The sequence below is a fragment of the Vanrija pseudolonga genome, chromosome 6 (genome assembly GCF_020906515.1).
Source record: "Vanrija pseudolonga chromosome 6, complete sequence".
Classification (NCBI taxonomy): domain Eukaryota; kingdom Fungi; phylum Basidiomycota; class Tremellomycetes; order Trichosporonales; family Trichosporonaceae; genus Vanrija; species Vanrija pseudolonga.
Window position 1 is genome coordinate 2,266,988 of NC_085854.1, and position 24,633 is coordinate 2,291,620.

Below are 24,633 nucleotides of genomic sequence, written 5' to 3' on the forward strand. Positions count from 1 at the left end.
CGGTGAACGCGGTCGACCGTTGACAGTGACGATGGGTGTTACGGCCACGTGCACCACGTGGCCATCACGTGCACCCACGCCTTCGGCAGCTTCGGAGGCTGCCTGCGCGGCTCGACGCCGTCGGCACGGCTTGACATTTTCTGGCCGTCTCGTTCGTCAACACAAACGTTTGCGGCGACGACGACGACGACGATAAAAGCGAGCAGCAAGATCTCGCAGTAGCACGACATGTCCGCTCTTCGGTTATCACTACGTGCCGCGCGCGCCGCGACACCGGCGCGCCGCATCGCGCCCTCTTCCCTCCGGTATCTCTCAACGCCTCCCACAAAACCCGACGCCGCCGCCTCCGCCGAGCCCAGCACCGCCGCCGCGCCCGTCCGCGACATGACGCCGACACCCATGACCTCGGCCCCGCAGTTCCCCGCCCCGTCCGACCCGTTCAACCCGTCCGAGGCGCCCGGAGCAGCCGGATACAAGGCCCCAGAGTACTCTGAGGGCACGAAGAACCTCGTCAAGGGCGTCGCGCGCATCATGGGGTACAACTCCAAGGCGTCGACTGCGATCCGGGAGACGGGGCGCATGATGCGCGGGGTTGTCGAGGCTGTTGAGGCGGACAGGGCGTTTTGGTACGATGGTGAGTTTGCGAGCCGAGCGAGCCGCGCAGCGGCGAGCGAGGTCGTCGTGGTCGTGGACGACTACGGCGACGACAGCTGCCGGCGCCGGATGTGTTGAGATACCCCCCTAACCCCCCCCCCCCCCCCCCAGCCTGCACCCTCCCCCCAACCTACCAGTCCTTCTTCCAGCTGCACCTCCTCTACGTGCTCCTCCTGATCGTCCGCCTGCGCGCGCTGCCCGCGTCGGGCGGCGCCGCGAAGCACCCCATCCCCGAGCCGCTCGACTCGTCCGCGCCGTCGCAGCCGGCGTCGCACGCGCACCCCGCCATCAGCGGCGGCATCCACCTCGGCAAGGCGGCGCACGAGACGTACGTCGTCGAGCTGCTCAACCACTTCTTCGAGCTCGCCGAAAGCCAGATGCGCATGGTGCTCGGCAAGGGCGAGCGCGAGCGCGTGATCAAGAAGTACATGGACGAGATGGGCGAGCAGTGGAAGGGCGCGAGCACGGGCCTGGACTACATTGTTGGGCTGGGGCTGAGCGAGAGCGCGGAAGAGGCGGCGAGCGCAGACGTCGAGCTCGCCAGCTGGGTCTGGCGCAACTTGTTCGCGTCACGCGGCCTCACGCCGCCCGTCGGCGAGGCGAACGCTGCGGACGAGCTCGCGTTCATCCCCCAGCTTGAGCTGGTTGTGCGCTTCGTCCGCCGCGAGCTGAGCCGCCTCGACGCGGTCAGCGACGAGGATGTGCTGGACGGGAACATTGGCGAGTGGGGCCGTGTGGAGCAGTAGGCGCCACGCCCGACGCGCAGCGGCGGGTGTGCGTGAGCACAGGATGCAAGACGGCGAGCGCAGCAGTAGACGACGCATCAGAGCATGCATGCATCACATCTTAGAGCAATGTCGGGGACGACTGTTCATATCAGTGCCAGTGGCAGCGGTAACGGCGGGACCAAATAAGCCGAGCGACCTTTTCCGGCCTCCTCAACTGACTTCTTGGACTTTTGCGACATGAACCAGCTCGACATCTCAACAACACCCACACAACCACACGCCATGGCCCTCGCTCTCGCCCGCCAGGCCGTCGCCGGCCCCTCGGTCCTCCGCGCGGCGTTCACGCTGCCGGCCGTCGCGCTCCCGTCGCTGCGCCTGCCGAGCCTCAACGACATTCTCGAATGGGGCATCACCCTCGCCGTGCCCAAGAGCAAGATCTCGCACTCGCGCAAGAGCATGCGCAGCGCGCACAAGGGGATCAAGAACAAGACGAGTGAGTGCGAAGCGAATGCCGCGCAGCGGCATGAGTGAGCGGGGTGTGGCTGGAGGCTTGCTGTCGCAGGTCGCTCGAGCGGAGGCTGCCTGCCGACGCTGGCATCTCCTTCGCCGGCCTCACGCCGACCCCGCGCCGCGCGTACAGCCCAGTCCCGTCCACGCCGGAACGCTCGCTGACGCTCGCGTTCCTTTACAGACCTCAACCACTGCCCCGCGTGCGGCTCGGTCAAGCTCTCGCACAACCTGTGCGCCAACTGCTTTTCGCAGATCTCGCGGCGGTGGAAGAAGGAGGCGCGGGCGCCCGTCGGCGAGCCTAGGGAATAGGTGGTCGGTGGCAAGGGAGGAGAGGGGGGGACGACGACGACGACGATAGCATAGATACCCTCATTGCATGAGCATGTTCGCGGCGGGTGGGGTGGGCGTGGGCGAGTGGGGCGGATGGGGAGGGAGGAGGCAGGAAACGTGTGGCAGGACGCGGGTCTCGGCAGCTACAACACAACACGGACGCGACGCAGACAAACTTCCTCCCTAGCACGGATGACACGGCCAACGCACCCTCGCTGCGGTCTTGCGCGCACGCCGCCCCATGTGAAGTGTTACATTGTGATATATTTGTCTCTCTCGTGCCTCCCTACTATGCCGCCGCTGGCACAGCCGCCGCCTCGTCGGCGCTGAGCGCAGGGCGCACGCTGTCCTCGATACGCAGGACCTCGCCGTCGTCCGTGATGAGCTTGTAGCGGACTGTGGGGTGGGTTAGAGCGTGCCCAAGGGCTGGGGGACGGCTGTTTGACGGGTGCGCACAGCCGCCTGCCCCCTCCTCCACTCACGAATTTGCCACGACGCAGCCTGCTGTGGCCGGATCGACGTGAAGAACAATGTGCCCTGCTTCTGGGAACCCTCGACACGGAACTTGAGATCGATACGGCCCTGCATCAAATTGATCTGGGGGTGTTAGGGGCCGGGGTGGCCGGTGAAGTTTCGCAGGACTCACCGATCCGTGGATCCATGGCTCGCCGAAGCCTGTGGGGTTAGCAGTGTTCATGTAGAGCACGGCGAGGTCGGTCATTGTGGCTGAGCCATAGTTGGAGATGCACACCCCAGCACCCCTCGTCGTACTCGCCGCCACACCTCTCGGCCTACGTCGCCGCCACTCCGGCGACCCCACGTGCGCCACCTCCAGCGCCGTGCCGTGCCGGCCGCACCACGCGTCCACTCACCCCACAGGTTCGGCGCAAACTTGACGCCGTCGCCGAGAAGGTTGGCCACCTCGGGCGAGTTGCGCAGCTGGAACGAGATCTGGCGGACGACCGACGACGACAGGCGCTCTGTGCATGTCAGCGGCTTGTCTTTGCCCCGCCCTCGGCCAGTCGCCGCACTGCAGTGCAGTTGACTTCACCCCCAACTCACCATTGTTCGTAGCGTGCAGGATAAACAGTCCCCAAGCACCAAGGCCAAGAGCAGCAAGAGCGAGGTCTGTGAGGTGTAAGCGAGGCACTGGGCCTGAGCATGGTGCACGACGTACACAATGGTATCCTGTTCTGCGGCGCAAGTCAGCCAATGTCACCACGTTCCCTCTGCACGTCCCCCAGTCGCCATAAATCCGAGCGGGCGGCGCGTGTCCCGCGTCTCGCGGCAGCGGCAGCGGCAACGGCTGCCGCCGCCGCCCGGCCCCAGGCGGCCCCACTCGCTCGCCCCACGCAAACAAAATCTTCTACGCACCTTGAGGATGGGGAGGTCGCGCGGACGCTGGTAGATTGCGCGCGGGCGCGCCGGCGAGTTGAACACCTCCTCGTGCGGCGCCTCCGGCGTGGCCTTGGGCGCTGGGCGCGTCGCCGAGCCGTTGAGCTTGCGCTCCTTCTCCCACGGCGTCGGGACCTTGGGCAGCCCGCGCATGTTGGGCCGGAGGTGGATGTCGCGCGGCGACGCCTTGCCGTCAAACGTCGTCGGCTCGACTGGCGGCCGCGGCGGGTGGCGTGGTCGCGACCCGTCGGCATCGGCCGTCGTGGTCGCGTACGTCGCTGCCGCCGCCGGTGCGAGGCGCCAAACCGAGGTGGTGGTGGCGGTGGGGCGCGCTGCTGTCGCCAGCAGGGACCGACTGGCGAGGACAGGCAATCTGGTAAGCATTGTAGAGGGGGCGTGTGTGCTGTTGTAGTCGTGTGGGTTGAGCTAAAGCAAAAGACAAAAGCTGTACGCGACTGTTGACGAGCCAAGACTTGTCGATGGCCGTTTGTCTCGGCGGCGGCGGCGGCGTTGCAGGTTGCTTGCAGGAACTGCGACAGTGTCCGGTTGTTGTCGGTCTCATCGGCGGCGGCCAACCATAACCACTCCACAACACCCACTCCGGCCCGAGCCAACCGCCGCGCGAACAATGACGTGGACTTGTGCCGTTTGGGAGCCCCGCTTCTGCTCTTTCAGTAGAACCGAAGAGGGCCTAGGCAGCACTGTAGCTGCTGTTCTTGCTCGCCATGACTTGTCCTATGCATGCTTTGTTGCTCGCCTCGCGATACGTTCTGCGGCGCGTCTACCGTCATTGACCATTGTCCCATCCCATCACAACGGCACTCACGCCGATCTTGGTGTGTTGGGTGCGAATCACTGCCTTCCGAGCCACGTGCGCATTGACGTGTCATTTCGGCTAGTGGCGATTGATACCACCCTGGCTGCAGATATTTCAGAACGAGGAGGTCCACCTGCCGTCAGTGGGGTGACCAGGTCGGCAACATCAAGCCCAACAACACCCACAACACCACAACAACAAAATGGCCAAGCGTAGGAGAAAGAACAGGACCCACCTCAAGGGCGGAGAGGCCGGCGAGGCGGCCGAGAAGGCCCCCAAGTCGTTCGTCATCAAGGTGAGCTACTCAGCCGCCTCCATCAGCTCACCCTCAGTCTGGCACAGTGACAAAATCTGTAGGGTCGCTCGTACGCGACTTCCGCAAGATCATGGAGCCCAACACTGCTACCCGACTCCGCGAGCGACCAGGCGCCCGTCTCCGCGACTACCTGACGATCGCGCCCACGCTCAGCGTCACCCACCTCCTCGCCTTCACCCTCACCGACGCGTTCAACGTCCACCTCCGCATGGCCCGTCTGCCGCAAGGCCCAACATTGACGTTCCGTGTGCTGCGGTACAGCTTGATGCGTGACATTGTGTCGGCCTCCGTGTCGATGCGCAACATTGGCAAGTCGCCAGGAGGAGAGTACCGCAATCCGCCCCTGCTCGTCCTCAACAACTTCCAGCAGCCCGCCGAGGGACCCGCCCTGCCTCAGCTCAAGCTCATGAGCACAATGTTCCAGGGCCTGTTCCCGCCTATCCAGATTGAGAAGTCGGCCCTCCCCACCTTCCGCCGCGTCCTTCTCGTCTCGTACAACCACGGCACTGGACTCATCTCGCTCCGCCACTACACGATCAGCGTGCGTCCGCAGGGCGTGTCTCGCCGCGTGCGCAAGCTCGTCAACCTCGGCGGCGCGACGTCGTCCCGCCGCGCACCTGATCTCTCAAACGCCGACGACATTGCCGACTACCTCATCAGAAGGTCACGCGATGCGTCCGAGGCGTCGTCGGGCTACGACTCGATGAGCGAGAGCGAGGCCTCCGAGGCCGAGTCAGACACGAACGCCGTCGAGCTCCCCGAGGACTATGTCGGCCGCGGTAACAAGAAGGGAGAGCGCAAGGCTGTTCGCTTGCTCGAGACTGGCCCCAGGCTGGAGCTTGAGCTCGTCAAGGTCGTCGAGGGTCTGGTCGGCTCCAAGCGCGGCGAAGGCGAGACCGTGTACCACAAGTACGAGGCGAGGACCAAGTCGCAGACGAGCGCGCAGACAAAGGCCCACGACGAGCGCCGCAGGCTCCGCGAGGCTCGCCGTGCCGAGCAGGCTGCCAACGTTGCCCGCAAGAAGGCCGAGAAGGACGCCAAGAAGAAGGTCAAGACGGCTGGTGACGAGGCCGACGAGGAGGATGACGATGAGGAGGAAGACGGCTCAGATCTCGACGTCGACGGCCTGTCGGATGTCGACCCCGAGGAGGAGCTCGAACGCCGCCGGGCAAAGGCCGCCGCGGCCGACGACGACGACGATGACGAGTTCGACTACGAGGACCGCGGAGCCGAGACGGCCGACGACGATGACGACTGGGACATGGACGCCCCCGTCGGCGAGGTCGCGTCAGAGGAGGAGGAGGAGAGCAGCAGCGACGAGGAGGTTGCCAGGCCACCACCGCCAAAGAGGAAGGCGGGCAAGCGCTAGTAGATTGAGAGCGCATGTACATGCATTACACTGCCATCTATGATGCAGACCCTACTTGACGAGGAAGGGGAGACCCGAGCCGACGCGCTTCTTGTACTCGACATAGTCGTTGCCAAAGAACCTGATGAGGTGTTTCTCTTCGTCTGGGGTGTCAGCTAGTTCCACGGCAACACTGCAGCTCACTGGTGATGCGGCTGGAGAAGAAGCGTCCGAGAATGACGATGAAGGCGAAAGTGCTGACAATGTTGGACAGCAGGAGCTGGGTCGCCACAGCCCAGTAGAAGAAGCCGACGTAAGACGGGTGACGGACGTAGCTGGCGGGTTAGTCAATCAAGCTGCAACAAGGAACCCACCCGTAGACGCCAGTGGTAACTAGGGTGTGGTCGTCAAGTTTGACGGCCTTGACAATGTGGGAGAATGAGTCGGCAGCGTGCACCATTGCAAGCGAGCGGAATGACTGTGCAAGAAGGAGGATGGCGAGGACTGCTGGGTCAGCATAGCTCTATGTTGCGAGGTTCAGCGACCCACCACCAGTGAGAACGGGCCAGCTCGCCCAGACCGTCTCAAACTTGCTGGCCCAGAAGTACGACGAGATGAAGTATTCGGTCAGGCCCATGAGGTGGGCGAGGTGATATCCGGCGGTATTGTTCAAGAGGAAGGCTGGTGGGTGAGCGACGTACCCAAGCTCATTACCCACCATCGACACTGAGCTTGCGGTAGTTCCAACCGGCAGTTGTCCAGAACTCGAGGAGGTGGAACATGGCCATGGCTGTGATGTAGACTGCGAGCTGGGGTCGGGGCCAGGTCCACGACTCGGCTCCAAGCCAGCGGAGTAATGGAAAGGAGGCGAGGAGGAGGGCCGAGCCTGCCACGGCGCCGAGCGCGGCCGAGATGAGGCTGGCCGCGAGGGGCGTGTTGGGGATCGAGTCCTTGGCCTGGTAGCTCTGGGGCATGGCGAGCGCGGGCTCGGGGGTGAGGTTGCGGATCTCGTCTAGCGGGCGCGCGTTGGCGGCGCCGAAGCGGTTGCGCACGACGTTGAAAGGTGCCGAGACGCCCGGGTCACCGCCGGTAATCCCGCCGTTGCGCGAGGGCAGGGGGCTGCCGTTACTGTCGTGTGCTGCGTTGGTGGACATGAGGGAGGGGGAGTATGAGGGGGGTAAAGGAGTGGGAGGATCAAGAAGAGCGGGGAGGGGCTGTACTGCCCATTTAGTTGTGCTTTGTGCGTTGTGAGATGGACAAGGAAGAGAACAATACAGGCCGTCGCGATGAGTCAAAGGATGGCGACGACATCGAGCGCGACGCGTGGAGTCCCCGCATCAACAAAGTGAGGTGTGAGTTAGGCGCGCTAAATGGAGGTAGGCGTGCATTGCCCAATTAGCTATTGTTGTTTCCCCTCTCTCCCTTTGCCTCCTTTGCAGCAGTCACAACCCACCTCGTACTCTGACATTCTTGTTGACAACCGTCAATACACATCCACATCCGGCACAGGTCGTCCTCAAACACGTGCGCAAGTAGCCGCATACCTCCCGCCATCGACGTACGCGAAAAAACGGGGCGGATACGTGCATCCAATCGCCCGCAATGGACGTGGACGTAGAGGTGCGTCTCGTCGGCCGGCCGCTGGCCATTTCGCGCTTTTTACGCGGCGGTCGCGGCCTTGACGCGTGGCGGTGCTGACTCGGGTGTAGCAATGGCAGCTCAGCGGGGCGGTTCACGACGTGCTGGATGACAAACAACAGCTGGTGCTGTGCGTACCGAGGATCTGGGACCTGGGCGCCACTAATGACAATACAGCAAGGACGTCGAGGCGCACGGCGCCGCACTCAGAAGCTTGTATGGTCTGCTGAAGCGCAAACGGTCCGCGGGCTCGACTTTCCCAAGCGTCGATTTCAGAGAGGACGGCGACGAGGACCTCGAGCCAGGCGCAGCAGACGCTTTTGATGGCTGGAAGGAAGAGTACCGTCTCGAAGCGGGGCCGAGCCGCATTGTCGCCTTGGTACTACCCGAGCCGCCCGTGCCATCGCCGCCTGAAACAACAATCGACTTTCCAGACGAGCCGCCGGTTGTTGCACACATGGTGCATGTCCCAGACGTGCCCGAGGCGTCTGAAGCGTCAGAGTCGCCCGCACCATCAGCAGCAACGCCTGCGGCCGCTGCTGCTGTTGTTGTTGCCGAGAAGGCCGTGCTGAGGACCTCGAGCAGGACATCATCCCGGCATGCTACGCCCGTGGGGTCGCCCCGCCCGACTCGCTCGTCAAGGCCGTCATCACCGGTGCGGGCAAAGCCACCGCCAGCGACGGTCGCATTACAAGATGTCCTTCCTCGCCGGTCGCCGAGCGCGCTCGCCGCCGACCTCGACGTGCCGCCCTGGGAGCCATTGGACAACTATTCACCAGCGGCCACGCCTGCCCCGTCCGCTGCCCTCAAGGTATTGATGCCTTTAGAAAGCGACTATGCGTCGCGTGTGCCTCCACTCCCTCCCATTCCACCAGGAGCACAAGGCAGTGGCCATCGCCATCGCCGGGGCAGCAAGGGCGACACAGGCAAAGTGGACACGTTCAAGTTGCATCTGACGTACGGGTTGAATCCTCTGAGCGCTGGTATTGCTCGCAGTGCAAAGTGCGTGCTCACCGCCGACTGGCGCGTTGCGCAAGCGGAGCTTCGGCATATCCGCGCGATGGAGCGCATCGAAGCCAAGAAGTCTTCCGGTCGGTGGAGCTTGCGGCAACCAAAGAAGCACCGTGGCCCTCCAGTACCCAAGTCACATTGGGATTGGCTCCTTGAGGAGATGGTGAGTTTTCGAGGCCGCGGGCTTTGTCTAACTTGCCCAGGAGTGGATCCAGACCGACTTCATCGAGGAGAGGCGGTGGAAGCGCGTTGTTGCTCGCGAGCTGGCATACCAGATCGTCGAGTGGCACGTCTCCCCAGCCGACGAGAAGGCAGAGCTCATGGTCGGCGGCCGTGGATGGGGTTCGTCAAACGACGTCCCGGTTCCCGGCAAGCCCGCTCCCACTGAACCAGATCGTGCGCACGAAGGCTCAGCTGAAGAGGACGTCGAGATGCTCGTTGGACAAGAAGGGGAGGACGCGGAGATGGCCGAAGCCGACACCAACGACAGGCCTGACCCCACTGGAACCGAGGTGCTCGAGGAGATCCTGCCCAAGCCCGCAGAGGAGAAGTCGCCAGACGAGGAGGCCCAGGTCAAGATCGAGGTCGAGGCCGACGCCGATGGGGAGGCAGATGCCGATGCCGACGGAGAAGCCGATGCCGATGGAGAGGCTGATGCCGACGGCGAGGCTGACGCAGACGCCGACGGCGAGGAGGATGCCGAGGGAGAGGCCGAGGACGACGGCGTGGGGTTGAATGGTGGGTGTGACGATACCGACAGTGCTAACGGTGTAGAAATCGCAAAGGCTGGCGAGGCGACCGCTCAGGCAGACGCCGAAGGTGAACAAGCTGAAGGCGAGGAGACGGAGCGCGCCACAAGAGGCGGCACTGTTCTTCCTAACGGCCTGATTCTGAGCAAGCGCTTTGCGGACGTCGACTCGCTCGCTGCTGCCCGCCGGCCGCTGCTCTACCTCCCTGCCGAGGCTCCGACTGCCGACCTGGGGTCACTACCTCTTGCTTCGTCAAAGAAGCCCAACCTTCCAACCCCGCCGCCGGAGGACGACCAGTCCGAACTTCCCATTTGCCTGCAGGAGCTCTTCCCCGACCTCGCCCTCTACACTGGCCCCACACCACCAGAGGATGGCAAGGTGCACAGGCGACACGACGAGGCCGGCACTTCAGGCAACCGCATCGCACACACTTCACGTATCCTCGATATCCGACCAGTCTTCATCTCGCACTTGCAGCCTGCCCGTAACCACTTCGACCCCGACGGCGACTGGGACCTGCATGACGGGCCGTGGTACGAGAGCCCCAGGGGAGCGGCCGATGTCCCACCAGAGGTTGTGGCGTCGTCTTCAACGTTCTTCTCTGGCAGGACATTACGACCGCTCAACTTGCAGCCGTACAACCCCCAGGCCAAGCCTGACAACGCCCGCCCAGAACCGACCTGGACAATAGAGGAGGACAAGATCCTGTTGAAGCTCGTTACCACCTACCCCTACAACTGGCAGCTGATTGCCGACGCTTTCAACTCGGAGAGGGTGACTATCCCTTCAGACGTGCGCACGGCCTACGACTGCTATGAGCGCTGGAACACCACGTGGGGTCCAGGCAAGAACCTCCCCAAGCCTGCGCCAGATGCTGCGACCGCGGCAAGCAGCTCTGGGGAGGCAACAGCGGCAGCTGGTGCGGGCACACCAGCCGCTGGAACTCCGGCAGCGACGACTGCTGCAGCTACGGCAGCCAAGCCCGGGACCGGGACACCAACTGGAGCGACCGGCGCCAGCGCTGCCAACGGCCAGCCTATGGAGCCCCCTCCCCCACCTGGATTGTCGAAGCGAGAGGCGCGTGCAGCCAAGCAGCAACGTTACGAAGGCTCGACCAAGAAGGCGATTCGGCACCAGGCGCTCTACGATGCCATGCGCCGTCTGGTTCGTCGCCGCGACACCAAGACCAAGGAGAGCTTGAAGGACCAGGAGCCCAAGGAGATCACGGTGCACGAGTCGCACTCGACTACCGCCAATCCCAACGGCCAGCCCCCAACACCTTTCGAGCTCGTCGAGGCGAAGTACCAGCGCGACTTGCGTATCCACGAGGCTCAGCAACAGCGCCGCCTGCTCGCCGAGCAGCAGCGACAGGCCCAGCAGGCGCAGATGAGGCAACAGCAGGCGGCACTGATGGGTGCTGCTGCCGCCGCTGGCCAGGTTCGCCCTCCCCAGCAGGCTGGCGCTGTGCCCAGAGTCGGCCCCAATGGCCAGCCGATTCAGATGGCTCCCAGCCAGCAGCAGATCCTCAATGCCGTCGCGGCCGCTACCGCCGTCAATGGCAGAAACGCCGCCCTCAACGGTGCTACGCCTCAGCTTGCCAACGGCGTCCGACCACCACAGCCTGGCCAGATCCCTGTTTCGCAGCAGCAGCAATTGTTACAGCTGCAGGCCCAGCAACAGGCCGCAGTTCAGCAGGCTCAGAGACAGCAAGCAGTGCAGGCGCAGGCTCAAGCTCAAGCTCAAGCCCAGGCCCAAGCCCAAGCACAGGCGGTTCAAGCACAGGCTCAAGCACAGGCTCAGGCGCAGGCTCAAGCACAGGCGCAGGCTCAGGCTCAGGCCCAAGCCCAGCATCAGGCGCAGCTGAACGCGCAAGCTCAGGCTCAAGCCCAAGCACAGGCGCAGGCGGTCGCGCAAGCCCGTGCAGCGAGCCTTGGCGCCGGTACGCCACACTCGCAGCCTGGTCTTACCTCGCCATACGCCTCGGCTGGTGAAGTCCCCAACGGTAATGGTGATGGCCAGCTGTCGTCGCCCGCCATTCAGCACCCCGGCCTCCAGTCCTCTCCTCAGCAACAGGCCGCACAGGCGCTTCAGAACCAGGCTGCGCTCCAACAGGCGCAGGCTGCGGCACAAGCCCAGGTGCAAGCCGCGCAGGCCGCTGCGATGGGCCGTGTTGGGCAGATGCCCATGCAGCAGCACCTGAGACCCCAGGCGCCTGGTGGTTCACCACAGATGGTTGCGACCATGAGCCCACAGCAGCAGGCGCAGTTCCAGCAGATCATCGCCAGCTTAACTGCGAACGGACAGCAGGTGACGCCGGAGACGATTCGCGCCGTCCAGATCCAGCTACTTCGCAACGCCCAGGTTGCTCAGGCTCAGGCCCAGGCAGCGGCACAAGCGCAAGCGCAGGCTGTCGCCCAGGCTCAAATCCAAGCCCAAGCCCAAGCTCAGGCTCAGGCTCAGGCTCACGCCCAGGCGCAAGCGCAAGCGCAGGCTCAAGCCCAAGCCCAAGCCCAAGCCCAGGTTGCTGCTGCCGCACAGCAGGCGCAGCTCTCCCAGCAAGGAACTCCCCAGATGGCCATGGCTTCATTGGGAACGGTGAGCAACGCAAGTCCCGTTACGCCAGCCACGCAGCTCCAGTTCCAGACCCCGACGCGGGCACCTGGGCAGATGCAGCAGGCTGGGGTAATGTTGACGCCTACGCCTAATCCTGGCGCGTAGAGTCTGACAAGTACAGCCGCAGTCGCAGCAGTTTGTGCGCTCGCCGAGCCTGCAGCGCGCGCAGGCGGGGACACCAAAGCCGCCCAACAGTCAGTAGGGGGAGTGTAGTTGAGTACGGGTCATGGCCCGCCCGCCTGGATCTGCTCGTGCAATGAGATAGAGTTGTAGCACATTACATGTTAGGTAGTATCATCTACGAGGAGGCGAGGATGGCGTCGACGAGGTCGGCAAACGAGTCGTACACTGCGTCGGGGGGTGGCGATGTTTCCTCGCTACCGGGGCGGTATTTGCCGGTACGCACGAGCACACGCTGGAGGCCGAGCTCGATCGCGCCGGCACCGAGGTCGTTGACGGCGTCGTCGCCGACAATCACCACGGAGTGTGGGTCGAGCTGTACACCGTGCGTCTGCCCAAGCCGCGAGAGTGCAAGCTCAAAAAACCCGCGGGACGGCTTGCCTACAACCACGGGGTCGACAGACGCCGCACTGGCAAGGGCGCGGACGTACGCCCCGACGCCAAGGCTCAGCCCGGCAGGAAACGCCTCGTTGGCCGCATTCTGCTGGAACGACGAGAGATGGGGCGCGACGAGCACCGGCGCGGTGGGGGTGGCCGTGCCGCTCGGTGCAGGCGTGGGATCTGAGAGCGCGGTCGCGCCTGTGTGCCCTTCGTCAACGTGTCGCGCCGAGGACTCAGGCTCAGAGTAGAGCGGCTCGCGCTTGAGCACGCGGAAGGCCGTGTTGAGCGAGTCGTAGCTGAACGCAGGGGGGTACAGCCCGACGACGACGGCGTCGTGCGCCGGCGCGCAGGAGGGGAGGTCGGCGAATTCCTCGGCCGCCTCGGGCGAGAGGAGGAGGTACGGTCTGCGCGTGAGTGAGCTTTGTCGAGGATGCGCGCGCGACGTACCGCAACCCCCTCGACTCGACGTACAGCCGGCACGCGCCGAGCGAGGTGAGCAGCTCGCCTGGGGATGCGTGCAGGCCCAGGCTGGCGAGGGTGCCGAGGAGGCGCGCTTCGGATTCCTTCGTCGAGTTTGAGCTAGCGGGTGTGGGTCAGTGGGGGAGAGAGACGGCACACAAGCTACCCCGCGCCGCAAGGGGAGGAGAGCACACTCACCAGAAGAGGAACGGCACACCCGCGTTCCGGAGCCGCTCCACCGCCTCGGCGGCCCGCGGGGTCAGCTCCTTGCCGATATGCAGCGTGCCGCTCAGATCTATGAGCAGCGCTTTTATTGCGCGCGGGTTGAATGGCATGGTGTGGGTGGTGGTGGGATGGGCGATGGTGAGTGGAGGCTGGTGGAGATGTCGCAATATCGGTCGTTGCGCTTATCAGTTCCCGTGGTGCCGATCCGACCCAGTCCACGATCCACAACCAGATCCGATCCACCACCCACGCACTGCCAAACACCGATGCATGACGTTATATGCGTTGAAGCACCCCCCAGACTAGTTCTAACAACCACATGGGACTACAAGATTGTGCACTATGGTACACGGGTATCGTGGCATCTGCTGCCATTTTGGGCTTAGGCCGCCTGTCCGTTTGCCGCGACCTTGGCGGCCTCGGCACGTCCGGCAGCCTCGGCGGCCGCGACCGACTCCTCAAACCACTCCTTGAGCGTGGCCGAGTCCTCTTGTCCGACACTGATACGCACCAGGCCCGACTCGACGCCAAACTCGGCGGCCCAGTCCAGCTCGCCGTAGTGCGCAAGAATAGTGTACGGCGACGCAAGCGTAAACGACGTGCCGAGCGACGGGCCCTTGGCGCACTTGAGGATGTCGTAGAACGCCTTGGACGCGGCCAGAGACGTGAACGTGACCGAAAACAAACCGCCAAAGCCGCCCTTGCCGAGCGGGGGCGTGTTCTGACACGCTGCGTACAGCTCGGGCGTCTCGTACCGCGGGTAGTAGATGCGCTTGATCACCTTGCCGTCCGCGGGCGTGCTCGTGTCGGTCAACGACCGCGAGTGCAGGTACTCTGTCACGTCGAACGCGTTGTCGTTGACGCGCTTGATGCGCGAGCGGTAGTCGCGCGAGTTGCGCTCCATGTACACTGCGTCCTCGGCGTAGTAGGCGTCCTCGTACACCTCCTTCTGGACGGCCTTGAGCGCCTCGTACGACTTTTGCGCCGGGTTGAGGATCAACGAGCCGCCCATGACGTTCGAGTCGCCGCTGAAAATCTTGGTGAGCGACGACACGATAATGTCGGCGTAGGGGACGACGTCGACGTTGATAAAGTTGCCGATCGTCTCGTCGATAACGATCAAGAAGCCGTGCTTGTCGGCGAGCTGGCGCAGGCGCTTGAGGTCGGCACACCGCAAGAGGGGGTTGGAGGGGAACTCTGAGAAGACGGCCAGAATCGGCTCCGACTTGTCCTGCGCGTCGAGGGCCGCCTCGAACGCGTCGAGATCGGCAGCGTCACCGTTGCCGTAGAACGTACATCCGGGGCCCCACTTGTTGAGGATCTTGAGGGTGTCGGTGTAGGGGAAGCCGAAGCACACACTCTTGCCCTCCTTGATGCCAGAGCGCTGCCTTGCCAATCGAGCAAGGTGGTGCGCGTGCCAGATGGCGCTCATGCCGCCGGGGTAGAGGTAGACGTCGTCGTCGGTGACACCGCGCTTGACCTCGGCCTCGGACGACACGCCAAACTCCTTGTCCTGGGGCAGGACGCCGCCGGCAATACGGCGCTTGAGGGCCGTCTTGGCAAGCGGCGCGTTGAACAGGGGCAGGTTACGTCCGTAGCGCTCCTCGACGTAGGTCGAGACGTCGGCGCCGTCGTCCTCCGCTGGGCTGTCGGTGCGCGCCGGCTCGGTAGGGGCTGGCGCGGCGCCAGGGACGCACTTGCGCGCGTAGTGGCGGTTGCGGGAGTACCCTCCGCGCTGGGGTGGCGGGGCGTGGATGGTACCGGCGCTACCGTTCGACGAGCTCCCCGCGGCGGCGGCAGGCGGGGGGTTCGGTGCGCCAGGGCCAGCGGGCAGCTCGCCGAGGAACGCGAGGCCGCGGTCGGCCAAGCGCGAACTGACTCCGTCGCCCGTGTGCTGCCAGAACGCCTTGGCGAAGGGGAAGCTCTCCTTTGGGAAGAAGAGGATCTGGAGCTCGATGCAGTCGATGCCGCCGGTGCGGGCCGACTTGAGGCTGTTGGCGCCGGGGCAGATGACACGCTCGACGATCCGGCTCGCAATGGGCGGGTTCTGCGCCGCGAGGAAGTCGCGCGCCTCGGCCGCGATCCGCGGCGTAGGGAAGAGCATGGCGTCCTCGCCCGGCTGGCCAAACTTGGCGAGGCAGTTGGCCGCGAGCTGGGCGTGAGGTCAGCCAGGCAGGTCTGTGCGTCGACTGCGGGGCCATCGCGCCAACACCTACCTTTTGGATAGACAGGTGGATAAAGAAGCGCGGGTACCCCGTCTCCATCTTGCCGACGAGCTCGCCCTCCTCGTAGGCAATGTTGTCTGCCCACAGCGGCAGCGAGACGGAGATTGCGTGGCTCGTGAGCGCGGGCAGGCCGCGCCCCACTGGGATCTGGCTCGGCGTGAGCAGCGCAAACGGCGACAGCGCCGCCAGCATCGTGTCTGGGGGTGTTTGTGAGGAAGTGGTCGTTGTCATGACTGCCAAAGGTGTTCGTGTGACGTGGGTGTTTAAGCTTGGAGCGCGGCTCAGTGTTCTGGTTTGGAATAACTTGTGATCTAGCGTGTCGTGTGTCTGGCCCCCCATCATCTCGATTGTGGAATCGATCCATCTTTTACGAACGACTCGGTTGGCGGAGGTATTTTGATTGTAATCACGACACACACAGGCCCCTGCCCGTGCCTGACCAAGTTGCCGCCTGCCCTGCCTGCCGCTCGGAAACGGCCGATAGACGGAATACACGCTGCACACAAGGTTTGCGGCGACATCCCAGTAGCATGTCTTTGGATGCGTCACTGGCTCAGTACCAGCCCACTATACACAGTGTTGCATACCCCTTATTAGGCGCAGCGTGCCCCCCGCCCCCCCTCGTCTACATCTATCGTAATTACCAGAGTTCCAAATTACAATGCACACGTAGCACATGCAGATTACAGCTCCTCTTCAGAATCTTCCGCTGTAAAAAGAAAAGGTCAGCGTCATTCCAAACGTCCCTGAGACAGACCACCACATGCCACAATGCACGCGGTTACTCACCACCCATGCTGGCCAGGAAACTGGCAAAGTCGGCCTCCTTTCTCGTCTCCGTTCCGCGGTCGAGCTCCATCTCGGCGGCCGGTGCAGCACGAGCAGCCTGAGCAGCCTGTGCGCGCAGCTTGGCCGCGGCCTTCTTGTCGTCGCGCTTCTGCTTGGCCGTCTTGATCGTCGGGGCTGGCCCCTCGTCATTGTAAATGGCGCCGTTGTCAACGTCCATGCCGATGAAGCCGCCGAGCAGCTCCGCCTCGGTGCGCTCGGCAATCGCCTGGCGCTTCTTGGCCTTCTTGGCCGCGGCCTTTTGCCTTGCCCGATCAAGCGCAGGCCCAGAGGCGAGCTCGGCGGCGGTGAACAAGCGAGCCGGGTCGGCAACGCGCTGCGCGGGGGCGGGCATGTATGCGGCGCCAATCGCTTGCTGCTGGGGCGCAGGGAATCGCGGGGCAGGCATGGGACGGAGCACTGGCGAATCCGGCTCGTCGTCCTCGGGTTCTGATCCCATGTCGTCGTCGCTGTCAATGTTGGCGGCGAACGCGCGGTCGAAGCGGCTGGATGAGGCGGCAGCAGGTACTGGTGCAGCCATAGGTGCTGGCCTCGACACCACTGGGACAGCCTGCTCGGTGATATCCTCCTCCCTGCAATGTCAGCGAAACCCACATATACCACTCACCCGTCCTCATCACCACCCTGCCATTCAGCCTCGTCGCCGAGGTTGTCGAACAGGCCGTCGAGGGAGAAAGCCTCACTCAGCGTTGTGAGAATTTTGGCGTCGCCGACACGCTCGCCGTCCATGGCGATATCCTCCTCACCCTCGACCACAACCTCCTTGGCGTTGGACGGGTGGATGGCCGGTGGCCGGGTGTAGTAGGGAATCTTGCCGCTGTTCCAGTCGCGCAGCACCTGGACGGCCGAGGCCTCGAGGTCGGGAATACCGCCCTTGCCAAGTCGTCCCCTTGTCAATGCGATCTTGATAAGGAAGTCGCGCACGTCAGTGTACTCTGGGATCGAGTACAGCTTCTGGAGCAGCGCCGGGTCGGCGCGGTCGAGAATAACCTCAATCGGGGCAGTGGGGTCCTCGACCAGCTCGGCCTTGATGGCGTTGCGGAGCATGATCTCGGCCTGCTTCCTCCTTCCAAACTCTCCCTCAAACTCGCGTCCAATGTCCTCGAGAACGACACCGGGGCAGTCGAGGATCTTGACGCCCTTGTCGAGCACCACCTCCTGCACGACACGCGTCTTGCCCGGCATAGCGGCGACGCCACATGCCTTGCTCCTCTTGAGCGAGTTAATAAGACTCGACTTGCCGACGTTGGGGTAGCCGACCACGCCGACGGTCAGAGCCGAATGGGGCGTCGACAGCGCGTACTGCTTGAGCAGATTCAACAGCGCCGGCGCGCCGAGCGACGAGCTGGTCTGCGGAAGCTCCACGAGCTTGGTCGCCTTCTGGCCCGGGATGACCGCTTCGACGCTGAGCTGCGTGTTGTTCTGGGCGAGGTTGACGCGCTGGTTCTGCGTCGAGCTCTTGAACGGCATGGTGGGGAACGAGTGTCGGAGGTGCTTGAGCCAGCTCTCGAGGTTTTCACGCGGCACAAGGTCGATCTTGTTGACGACAGCGAGCAGCTTCTTGCCCTGCTGGTCGCGCTTGCGCACCTCCTCCTCGACCCACTTGCTGCGCGTGCCGTCGGGGTCGCGCGCATCGAGCACCTGGATGATCACGTCGGCGCGCTCGATGACCTTGCGCAGCTCGCGCATGAACGCCTTGGCCGACGAGTCGCGCACCGTCAGCGACGCGTCGATCGGCGTGCCGTCCTCGGCGACGTGAACGGTCGCATCGTACGTGTTGCCCTGGTGCGTCGACGTCGAGGCCAGCGCCGTCATCGACTTGGCACCGATAGTGGGGGCCACGGGCTGGGGTCAGCAGCGCCGCTGGAGGCAACTCACCTTGGCCTTGGTGTAAGGAGACGTCTGCTGACGCTTGTCCTTGAGCGCCTGGAGCTTGGGCACGCCGCCAGACTTGCTGCTGCCTGCGCTGTCAGCTGCATCACAGGCGGTGTCACTCACGCTGTGCGGTGGGCAGGTTGTACACCTTGCCCTTTCCGCCTGCCTTCTTGTCTGCGCCTGTAAGCAAGTCTGTAATGACTCCCCAAACCACCCCATACTCACTCGCTTTCGGCATTGTGTGATGCAGACGCTACAGTCGTCGCAGAGTAATGTTGTTGTCACTCGGGTCGTCGTTTCAAGAATTTTGGGTGGCCAAGTCAGAGTGGGTAAGCTTAGACACGCGGAGATTGACTCCAACTCCGCGTCCATCCGAGATCCGAAGCCGCAATGCCGAAACAACGTCGGCGACGTCAATGTTGCTCGACGACACACTCTCCGTCAAGTACAAGCATATACACCATGGCCTCGCTCCTCCGCTCTGCCCGTGTAGCCTCGACGTCGTCGCGCCTTGTTGCCGCCAGGTCGCTCCACTCGTCCGCCGTGAGGCGCGACCACTTCCTCGACGTTGACCCGGCTGTGAGTTTGGTTGCTCCCCCAGTTGCTGACCAACTCGCAGGCATTCAAGGCGCGCGCGCTCGACGAGAAGTCGTCCAAGCCCGTCCTGGTTGACTTTTACGCCGAGTGAGTATCCTGGTGGCTACAGCGGCTCCCATGACTTGATTGGCTGGGCACAGAACATTGCCGCCTCATCTACACCCACTGACACGCACACAGCTGGTGCCAGCCCTGCCGCGTCCTCCAGCCCTTGCTCAAGGGCCTCACCGCTCCCGGCTCCGACTACGACCTCATCACCCTCGACGTTGACAAGTTCCCCGAGATTGCCGGCGAGTACAAGGTGTGTAAAGGTGCCCAATCATGTAGCGCTTGCTCACGCGCCCCAGGTCACTGCCCTCCCCACCGTTGTCGCGTTCAAGGACGGAAAGGTCAAGAACAAGTTTAGTGAGTTGCGCACTGTACGCATGTTGAAGCCTCTGCTGACGACCCCCAGTTGGGTTCCGCCCCGAGGCCGAGCTCAAGAAGTTCCTCGACCTTCTGTAGATGGCGAGGATGGACATCTTGGACTGCAGAGCACGAGGAAGGTTTGGCCGAGGCGGAGGCGCAATACGGAGTGCAGAGCTTACTTGATGAGTGGCAGGTGACCAATTTTGCCCGGGCCAACTGCACTAGTGCTCTCACAGCTCACAGGTCGCTGACCCACGCTCAAAACACACACTTGGCTGGCCTCGACCACCAAACCAACAGTCAACAAGAAACTTTGTTCATCACATTAACTATTTCAGAAGGGGGGGAGGGGAGGGGTCATGAAAGAAAAGGTAATGCCGAAGCGGGGTTGGCACGGGGGAGAGAGAGTAGTCATCTAGAGTGAGTGGGTCCTTAGAGGCCGAGACCGCCGAGAAGACCGCTAGCAGCCTGGCCGACCTGAGGGACGCCAACGCCAGCGACGCCGCCGCCGGTGAGGCCGCCGACGGCGCCACCAACACCGCCCGTGCCCGAACCGAGCAGACCACCAACGTTGGCGCCGAGTCCGTTACCGCCAGTAACACCTCCGAGCAAACCGGTGAGGCCGCCAAGCTGGCTTCCAACAGCGCCGGCAACACCGCCAGCGCCACCGGTAGCGCCACCAAGAATAGACGTGAGGCCACCGAGTCCGCCGCTGGCGGTACCGCCGAGAAGGCCCGAGAGGAGACCACCGAGCGCACCAGTGGCACCGGAACCGCCGAGGCCCTGGAGAGAGTTGAGGATGCCCTCGACGGGGCTGAGGAGACCACCGAGACCGGTGCCGTTAAGGAGGCCCTGGACAAGCTGAAGAACAGAGGCAACGACTACGGGGTGTCAGGTGGGTAGATAGTGGAGGGATTGTGGCCATGGTACTCACCCTGGGCAAGAACCTTGGCAAGGGTGTTGGTGCCGCCGAGGTTGACGCCGGTAGTCAGGTTGTTGAGGACGTTGTTGATGCCAGGGATACCTGCGAGGCCAGTGAGGGCAGTCGCGAGGGTGGTAAGGAGACCCTGACCGGCGAGGAGGACCTGCGGGTCGGAAGCAACCGAGAGCTTGTTGACTGGCAACATCAGCGTGTGTGCCTACTTCCGAGGGCAGAAGACTTACGGTACGTGGCGAGGTTGTTGAGGAGTTCACCAAGGGCATCCGCAATGTTAGTCGTGTCAAGACCAGAGAGCGAGGTGGGGATCTGAGGAAGGATGGCGTTGACGGCAGCCTGGAGCTGGTTCAGGTCGGCGACGACCTGGGTAACGTTGGCCGCAGGGTTAAGACCGCCCTGGCAATGTCAGTGACGTCAACTAATGGTGGGGAGAGGAGGAGTATCAGCACTCACGAGGATCTTGGTGACAGCCTCGATGGTGTTCAAGAGGCCACCGGCGACGCTGGGGTCGGAGCGGGGCTCGGTCGAGCGCTTGGTCGAGGCAGCAACGGGAACGATCTGCTTGACAGTGCTGATGGCGGTGGAGAGGAGGCCACTGGGGATGGCGGGGACACCGGCGAGGGCGTTCTGGGCCTGAAGTAAAGGTTAGCACGAGAAAGGGTTGAGGTGAGTGTATGGATGGCGTGGGGAGAGGGAAGGCACAGGAAGGCGAGGAAGACGGGGATGGGTGGATGACGACTACTGAGCCAATGACCACTAAGCGCGATGAGGGGAAGGTGAGGAAGGAGAGACGCCAGGGCAGAAGGAAGACGAGGAGACGCTACTCACGTTGTAGAGGAAAGCCGTGAGCTCGGGGTCGGTAAGAGCGCCAGCGAGGCCCGCGGGGATGGGGATCGGAAGACCATTGTTGGCGATGACACCATCGAGGAGGGTGACAAGCTGAGAGACGACGCTCGAGGGGATAGCGAGAATCTGCTGGAGAGTCTGCTCGAGGGTGGGGGCGATGGTGGCGAGAAGGCCGCCGCCGCCAGTCTGGCCGAGGAGCTCGTTGAGGAGGCCCGAGTTGTCGTTCTTACCGCCGATGAGGCCGTCAAGAAGGCCGCGCTCCTGGGGGGCATCGACCTTGAGGCCGCGCTCCTCGGTGGGGACGGTGGGGACTACGGCGGCGGCAGCGAGGCCGACAGAGAGGAGGAATACAGCTTTCATGATTAAGGAGAGTGATGGACGGTCGTCAAGGAGAGAGAGAAGGGGGCAGAAGGAGAATGTTCGTTAGAGTATAGGCAGGGAAGAGAGAGTATAGAAGACAGTGAAGGGATGGACAAAGACAAGAGAGAGACGACGAGTTTGGACCTTCTTATACCTTGCGAGAGTGGAGGGGGGGGGGGGGGGGCGGTTGGTGGACTGGCGGTGGTGGTGGGAGGGGGAGGCAGCAGCACGGCCAGACTGACCCTTGACCCCTTGTTGGTTGTCTTGGTCCAAGGTGTGCCCCCCCTCTCAGTCTCTCTCGCACCACCACTGTCTCACTCGTCCATTTCCTCGTTTGCCCCGCCGCCCTCGTCGCCATGTTTAGTCGCATTGGCGTCATAGGGGAGCAGTCAATGCTACTAGCTTAGCTCGTCGCACAGACCGCCGCCGCCGCCGCGACAGCAGCGGCGGCGGTGTCTGATTGTAGCGATGGCGGCTGGTCTCGACGTCGCCGCAGCGGCCTGTTGGGGAGGGCGGGCGTGTTTATTGCTTCTAGGGGAACCCTGGTTGATGTGTCTAGTGTCTGCGATCAAGTTGACTTGCTTTGCGGCAACGGCGGCGGCGGCAGCAGCAGCAGCAGCAGCAGCGGCAGCGGCAGTGGGTACCCACTTGATCACGACGCAATGAGTGTGATCGCAATGAGCGCCGTTCCTTGAAACGCAGAGTGAACGCCCCAACCATCAGACCCTGCATCAGACTCGCACTCGACAGCACGTTTGTAGGCACGCGCACGCCCAGCCCACCCAGGAAGAGCAAGTCGTGTGTCGCGACGTGTGGGCATTGACGGACGACTGTCGAGGGGGCGCAAGAGAGAAGCGCGCGTCGTGCCGCCTCCACAACAGACTGCAGACTGTCTGCCCCTCTAGCGCAAGGGACGCGCGTTGTGGCTGAAGGCCGAAGGCGCGACATAGACTGGCGACGCGGCTTCTGCCTTGTGTGCGCTGCGCTCCACTGCGCTGCGGTGAACATAAACGCGACGACGCGACGTTTCAGAAGCTGGCAGAGTCATTCAAAAGCGACGCGGACGGTGATGAATGGGGTTACGCGGGTCACATTGGCTCTTCTTCGGTGCCTTACCGGTACACTGTTCCACCTTATCAAAAGGGTGGCGCCACTGGCATTTTAGGCTGAAACGAGCCCAAAGCCAGTCGCCATCAGGCCATCAGTGGGCTCCAGTGGGCACCCGCAGCCGCCTTGCCCTTTGGCTCGCCGTAGCTTGCAAATGAAAATCACGCACGTCGTTACAATCCATTGGGCAGAAAATAGCTAGATCGTAGGTTTTGAGACTGGGTTCAAACCATCTCTCGACACGCCGCACGCTAGTTACCATTCGCCGCCGCTACAAGCCCCAGTCACCGACGCTACAGAACACGCACAAGTCCAGGTCCACCGTCTACTGATCCACTGATAACTAGCCAGGCACTGCACAATGCTAAGGCTGGGCCACGCTAACCTTGACCCAAAACGCGTGCCGCGCGCCCCCGCGGCCGATGCTGATGTCACCAAACCAGGTGGACGAGGCGGGGGTTGAGAAATAAAGTTCATTCATTGAATAGATCGCATTGCGCAATTTATAACCACATCATACAGTACACCCAAAGCGTCCGACCCCCACAGTAGCATCCCGGGGTATGGCGACGTAGTCATCGAGAGTGAAAGCGCAGTAAAATACAGAGTCCGAGAAGGCGCACGCCCAAAGTTCATTGTTTGGCTTCTGACCCCATTGGAGTGGTTTGGTTCTTAAAGACCGAGTCCGCCAAGGAGGCCCCCAAGACCACCACCGCCACCACTGCCACCGTTGAGACCCTGCACCCGTCGTCAGCATTCCGACTAAAGCTCTCATACTCGGTGCTAAAACTCACGCCAAGAAGGTTTTGGAGAACGTTGCCGAGGCCAAGCGTCTGGAGAAGGCCTTGGATCAGCTGGAAGGCGGCAGCGAGGGTCTGGGCGAGGAGGCGGCTGAGGTCTGATTCGGGTTAGTATTTCTCTGATAGGCCCGCCGAGAACGCCAAACGACACTCACTGTTGGTGCCGCCAAAGTTGAGCGAGGACGCAATGTTTGCGACAACGTTGCTCAACCCGTTGACCGCGGCGAGCTTTTGGAGGATGGCACCGAGGCTAGCGATGGCACCCTGGCCGGGCAGCTGGATGAGGCTGCTAGTGGGGTTCTGGAGCTCAGCGACTGAGTCCGTCAGTTGTGCTCTCGGCGTATTTTAGGCTACTCACGGTAGGCGGCAAGGTTGTTGACGAGCTGGCCGAGCACGCCAGACAGGCTACCGATATCAACGCCAGACGAAGACGTGGGAATAGCGCCGAGGATCTGCTTGAAGATAGCGTCGAGTTGGCCGAGGTTCTGGCCGATAACAGCAGGGGAAGCCTTGGGGTCGAAACCAGCCTAAAGAGGTTAGAGCGAACCTTCCTATCTCTGGGACTCACAAGAAGCTTGAGGGCCTGACCAACGAGGTTCACGAGACCGGCGCCAAGGTCGGTCGAACCAGGCGGAGCAGCGCCGCCAGAGCCATTACCAATGGGGACGATCTTGCCGACGATAGTGCCGAGGGAGCTGATGAGGCCAGCGGGGATACCGGGCACACCCTTGAGGATCTGCTGCGTGTTGTAGATGAAGGCGTTAAACTGGGCGTTGGTGAGGGAGGTGGGGAGGCCGCCAGGGACGACCTTGGGGGCACCGCCAGAGGCCACAATGTTCTGGACGAGCTGGACGAGCGAGTAGACCTGGACGAGGGGGAGCGGGTTGAGGCTTGTGCCGAGGTTTCCGGTGAGCTGGTTGAGAACGCCGAGGTTGAGGAGGGTGCCCTGGCCGAGGCCGGGGAAGAGGCCACTGAGGATGCCAGTGATGCCGCCGCCGAGCTGGCGCTCCTCGACCTCGGGCGGGGCAGGGACCACTGCGCGCTCCTCTGCGCTGGGGGCATTGGCGATGTCGGCGATGGGAGCCGCGAGGGCAAGAGGCAAGAGGAAGAAGGCGAGCTTCATTGTGTCGTGTTTGTGGAGCGAGTGTCGGAGTGAGAGAGCGTTGGACTTGACGAACAGAGACGATCGAGGCGCGCAGCTCTCCTGTTAAATACCTCGAGCGACATGATGACGAAGACGAGTGGCCGGCGGCGGCGGAGGCGGCAACGAGACGGATG

The 24,633-nt window shown here is 63.2% G+C and overlaps 11 protein-coding genes across 12 annotated transcripts; 5 read left to right on the forward strand and 6 right to left on the reverse strand.

Annotated features, from left to right (window-relative positions):
- Nucleotides 1-228: 228 nt before the first annotated feature.
- LOC62_06G008688 (uncharacterized protein) lies at nucleotides 229-1,400 on the forward strand (the record flags this gene model as incomplete). The annotated part of the gene is made up of 2 exons (XM_062775230.1): nucleotides 229-634; nucleotides 766-1,400. 2 exons carry the CDS (start codon nucleotides 229-231, stop codon nucleotides 1,398-1,400), a joined length of 1,041 nt encoding a protein of 346 aa, XP_062631214.1.
- Nucleotides 1,401-1,636: 236 nt separating this feature from the next.
- On the forward strand, nucleotides 1,637-2,262 carry mrpl32 (putative 54S ribosomal protein L32, mitochondrial). The gene is made up of 2 exons (XM_062775231.1): nucleotides 1,637-1,875; nucleotides 2,074-2,262. The coding sequence occupies exons 1-2, from the start codon at nucleotides 1,665-1,667 to the stop codon at nucleotides 2,199-2,201; spliced, it is 339 nt and encodes a 112-aa protein (XP_062631215.1). The 5' UTR covers nucleotides 1,637-1,664; the 3' UTR covers nucleotides 2,202-2,262.
- A 198-nt stretch (nucleotides 2,263-2,460) lies between these two features.
- On the reverse strand, nucleotides 2,461-4,155 carry coa1_1 (Cytochrome c oxidase assembly factor 1). Of its 2 annotated transcripts, none has more exons than XM_062775233.1 (7): nucleotides 3,597-4,155; nucleotides 3,400-3,415; nucleotides 3,285-3,350; nucleotides 3,095-3,202; nucleotides 2,869-2,897; nucleotides 2,705-2,819; nucleotides 2,461-2,618 (listed from the first exon to the last, which is right to left on the reverse strand). In XM_062775233.1, exons 1-7 carry the CDS (start codon nucleotides 3,999-4,001, stop codon nucleotides 2,512-2,514), a joined length of 846 nt encoding a protein of 281 aa, XP_062631216.1. In that variant the 5' UTR covers nucleotides 4,002-4,155; the 3' UTR covers nucleotides 2,461-2,511. The 2 variants fall into 2 exon arrangements, with proteins under 2 accessions (XP_062631216.1, XP_062631217.1); XM_062775232.1 differs by having other exon boundaries at nucleotides 2,869-2,948.
- Nucleotides 4,156-4,593: 438 nt separating this feature from the next.
- On the reverse strand, nucleotides 4,594-7,343 carry mam4 (Protein-S-isoprenylcysteine O-methyltransferase). Its single transcript, XM_062775235.1, has 6 exons — nucleotides 6,817-7,343; nucleotides 6,648-6,779; nucleotides 6,473-6,602; nucleotides 6,303-6,433; nucleotides 4,767-6,262; nucleotides 4,594-4,729 (listed from the first exon to the last, which is right to left on the reverse strand). The coding sequence occupies exons 1-5, from the start codon at nucleotides 7,250-7,252 to the stop codon at nucleotides 6,171-6,173; spliced, it is 921 nt and encodes a 306-aa protein (XP_062631219.1). The 5' UTR covers nucleotides 7,253-7,343; the 3' UTR covers nucleotides 4,594-4,729; nucleotides 4,767-6,170.
- SPAC1B9.03c (Brix domain-containing protein) lies at nucleotides 4,637-6,119 on the forward strand (the record flags this gene model as incomplete). The annotated part of the gene is made up of 2 exons (XM_062775234.1): nucleotides 4,637-4,729; nucleotides 4,767-6,119. The coding sequence occupies 2 exons, from the start codon at nucleotides 4,637-4,639 to the stop codon at nucleotides 6,117-6,119; spliced, it is 1,446 nt and encodes a 481-aa protein (XP_062631218.1).
- A 227-nt stretch (nucleotides 7,344-7,570) lies between the features above and the next one.
- On the forward strand, nucleotides 7,571-12,311 carry EAF1 (Chromatin modification-related protein EAF1; the record flags this gene model as incomplete). Its single annotated transcript, XM_062775236.1, has 6 exons — nucleotides 7,571-7,718; nucleotides 7,808-7,866; nucleotides 7,914-8,910; nucleotides 8,951-9,485; nucleotides 9,522-12,091; nucleotides 12,231-12,311. The coding sequence occupies exons 1-6, from the start codon at nucleotides 7,701-7,703 to the stop codon at nucleotides 12,309-12,311; spliced, it is 4,260 nt and encodes a 1,419-aa protein (XP_062631220.1). The 5' UTR covers nucleotides 7,571-7,700.
- A 96-nt stretch (nucleotides 12,312-12,407) lies between these two features.
- On the reverse strand, nucleotides 12,408-13,478 carry HDHD2 (Haloacid dehalogenase-like hydrolase domain-containing protein 2; the record flags this gene model as incomplete). The annotated part of the gene is made up of 3 exons (XM_062775237.1): nucleotides 13,328-13,478; nucleotides 13,118-13,249; nucleotides 12,408-13,074 (listed from the first exon to the last, which is right to left on the reverse strand). Exons 1-3 carry the CDS (start codon nucleotides 13,462-13,464, stop codon nucleotides 12,408-12,410), a joined length of 936 nt encoding a protein of 311 aa, XP_062631221.1. The 5' UTR covers nucleotides 13,465-13,478.
- A 258-nt stretch (nucleotides 13,479-13,736) lies between these two features.
- SPBC15D4.09c (putative cystathionine gamma-synthase) lies at nucleotides 13,737-18,575 on the reverse strand (the record flags this gene model as incomplete). The annotated part of the gene is made up of 7 exons (XM_062775238.1): nucleotides 18,526-18,575; nucleotides 18,424-18,474; nucleotides 18,304-18,386; nucleotides 17,033-18,270; nucleotides 16,369-16,997; nucleotides 15,571-15,776; nucleotides 13,737-15,506 (listed from the first exon to the last, which is right to left on the reverse strand). Exons 1-7 carry the CDS (start codon nucleotides 18,536-18,538, stop codon nucleotides 13,737-13,739), a joined length of 3,990 nt encoding a protein of 1,329 aa, XP_062631222.1. The 5' UTR covers nucleotides 18,539-18,575.
- Nucleotides 18,576-18,740: 165 nt separating this feature from the next.
- Nucleotides 18,741-19,477, forward strand: trxA (Thioredoxin). The gene is made up of 5 exons (XM_062775239.1): nucleotides 18,741-18,879; nucleotides 18,920-18,984; nucleotides 19,078-19,198; nucleotides 19,245-19,302; nucleotides 19,352-19,477. Exons 1-5 carry the CDS (start codon nucleotides 18,763-18,765, stop codon nucleotides 19,399-19,401), a joined length of 411 nt encoding a protein of 136 aa, XP_062631223.1. The 5' UTR covers nucleotides 18,741-18,762; the 3' UTR covers nucleotides 19,402-19,477.
- A 147-nt stretch (nucleotides 19,478-19,624) lies between these two features.
- On the reverse strand, nucleotides 19,625-21,554 carry LOC62_06G008697 (uncharacterized protein). The gene is made up of 5 exons (XM_062775240.1): nucleotides 21,071-21,554; nucleotides 20,696-20,875; nucleotides 20,470-20,638; nucleotides 20,240-20,422; nucleotides 19,625-20,186 (listed from the first exon to the last, which is right to left on the reverse strand). Exons 1-5 carry the CDS (start codon nucleotides 21,446-21,448, stop codon nucleotides 19,738-19,740), a joined length of 1,359 nt encoding a protein of 452 aa, XP_062631224.1. The 5' UTR covers nucleotides 21,449-21,554; the 3' UTR covers nucleotides 19,625-19,737.
- Nucleotides 21,555-23,227: 1,673 nt separating this feature from the next.
- Nucleotides 23,228-24,478, reverse strand: LOC62_06G008698 (uncharacterized protein; the record flags this gene model as incomplete). The annotated part of the gene is made up of 5 exons (XM_062775241.1): nucleotides 23,228-23,293; nucleotides 23,350-23,453; nucleotides 23,511-23,669; nucleotides 23,714-23,882; nucleotides 23,924-24,478. 5 exons carry the CDS (start codon nucleotides 24,476-24,478, stop codon nucleotides 23,228-23,230), a joined length of 1,053 nt encoding a protein of 350 aa, XP_062631225.1.
- Nucleotides 24,479-24,633: the final 155 nt, after the last annotated feature.

Bases quoted from the DNA above. Each gene is read 5' to 3' on its own strand.
- mrpl32 (XM_062775231.1), top strand. From the start codon at position 1,665: ATGGCCCTCGCTCTCGCCCGCCAGGCCGTCGCCGGCCCCTCGGTCCTC. The intron at 1,876-2,073 runs GTGAGTGCGAAG...GTTCCTTTACAG, and splicing joins GGGGATCAAGAACAAGACGA to ACCTCAACCACTGCCCCGCG.
- coa1_1 (XM_062775232.1), bottom strand. From the start codon at position 4,001: ATGCTTACCAGATTGCCTGTCCTCGCCAGTCGGTCCCTGCTGGCGACA. The intron at 3,203-3,284 runs GTGAGTTGGGGG...TGACATGCACAG, and splicing joins CCTGCACGCTACGAACAATG to AGCGCCTGTCGTCGTCGGTC. The intron at 2,949-3,094 runs GTGAGTGGACGC...ACTATGGCTCAG, and splicing joins GTTTGCGCCGAACCTGTGGG to CCACAATGACCGACCTCGCC.
- mam4 (XM_062775235.1), bottom strand. From the start codon at position 7,252: ATGTCCACCAACGCAGCACACGACAGTAACGGCAGCCCCCTGCCCTCG. The intron at 6,434-6,472 runs GTGGGTTCCTTG...CTAACCCGCCAG, and splicing joins GTTACCACTGGCGTCTACGG to CTACGTCCGTCACCCGTCTT. The intron at 6,263-6,302 runs GTGAGCTGCAGT...CTGACACCCCAG, and splicing joins CTTCTCCAGCCGCATCACCA to ACGAAGAGAAACACCTCATC.
- trxA (XM_062775239.1), top strand. From the start codon at position 18,763: ATGGCCTCGCTCCTCCGCTCTGCCCGTGTAGCCTCGACGTCGTCGCGC. The intron at 18,985-19,077 runs GTGAGTATCCTG...ACACGCACACAG, and splicing joins CTGGTTGACTTTTACGCCGA to CTGGTGCCAGCCCTGCCGCG. The intron at 19,199-19,244 runs GTGTGTAAAGGT...CACGCGCCCCAG, and splicing joins AGATTGCCGGCGAGTACAAG to GTCACTGCCCTCCCCACCGT.
- LOC62_06G008697 (XM_062775240.1), bottom strand. From the start codon at position 21,448: ATGAAAGCTGTATTCCTCCTCTCTGTCGGCCTCGCTGCCGCCGCCGTA. The intron at 20,876-21,070 runs GTGAGTAGCGTC...CCTTTACTTCAG, and splicing joins TCACGGCTTTCCTCTACAAC to GCCCAGAACGCCCTCGCCGG. The intron at 20,187-20,239 runs GTGAGTACCATG...GACACCCCGTAG, and splicing joins TGCCAAGGTTCTTGCCCAGG to TCGTTGCCTCTGTTCTTCAG.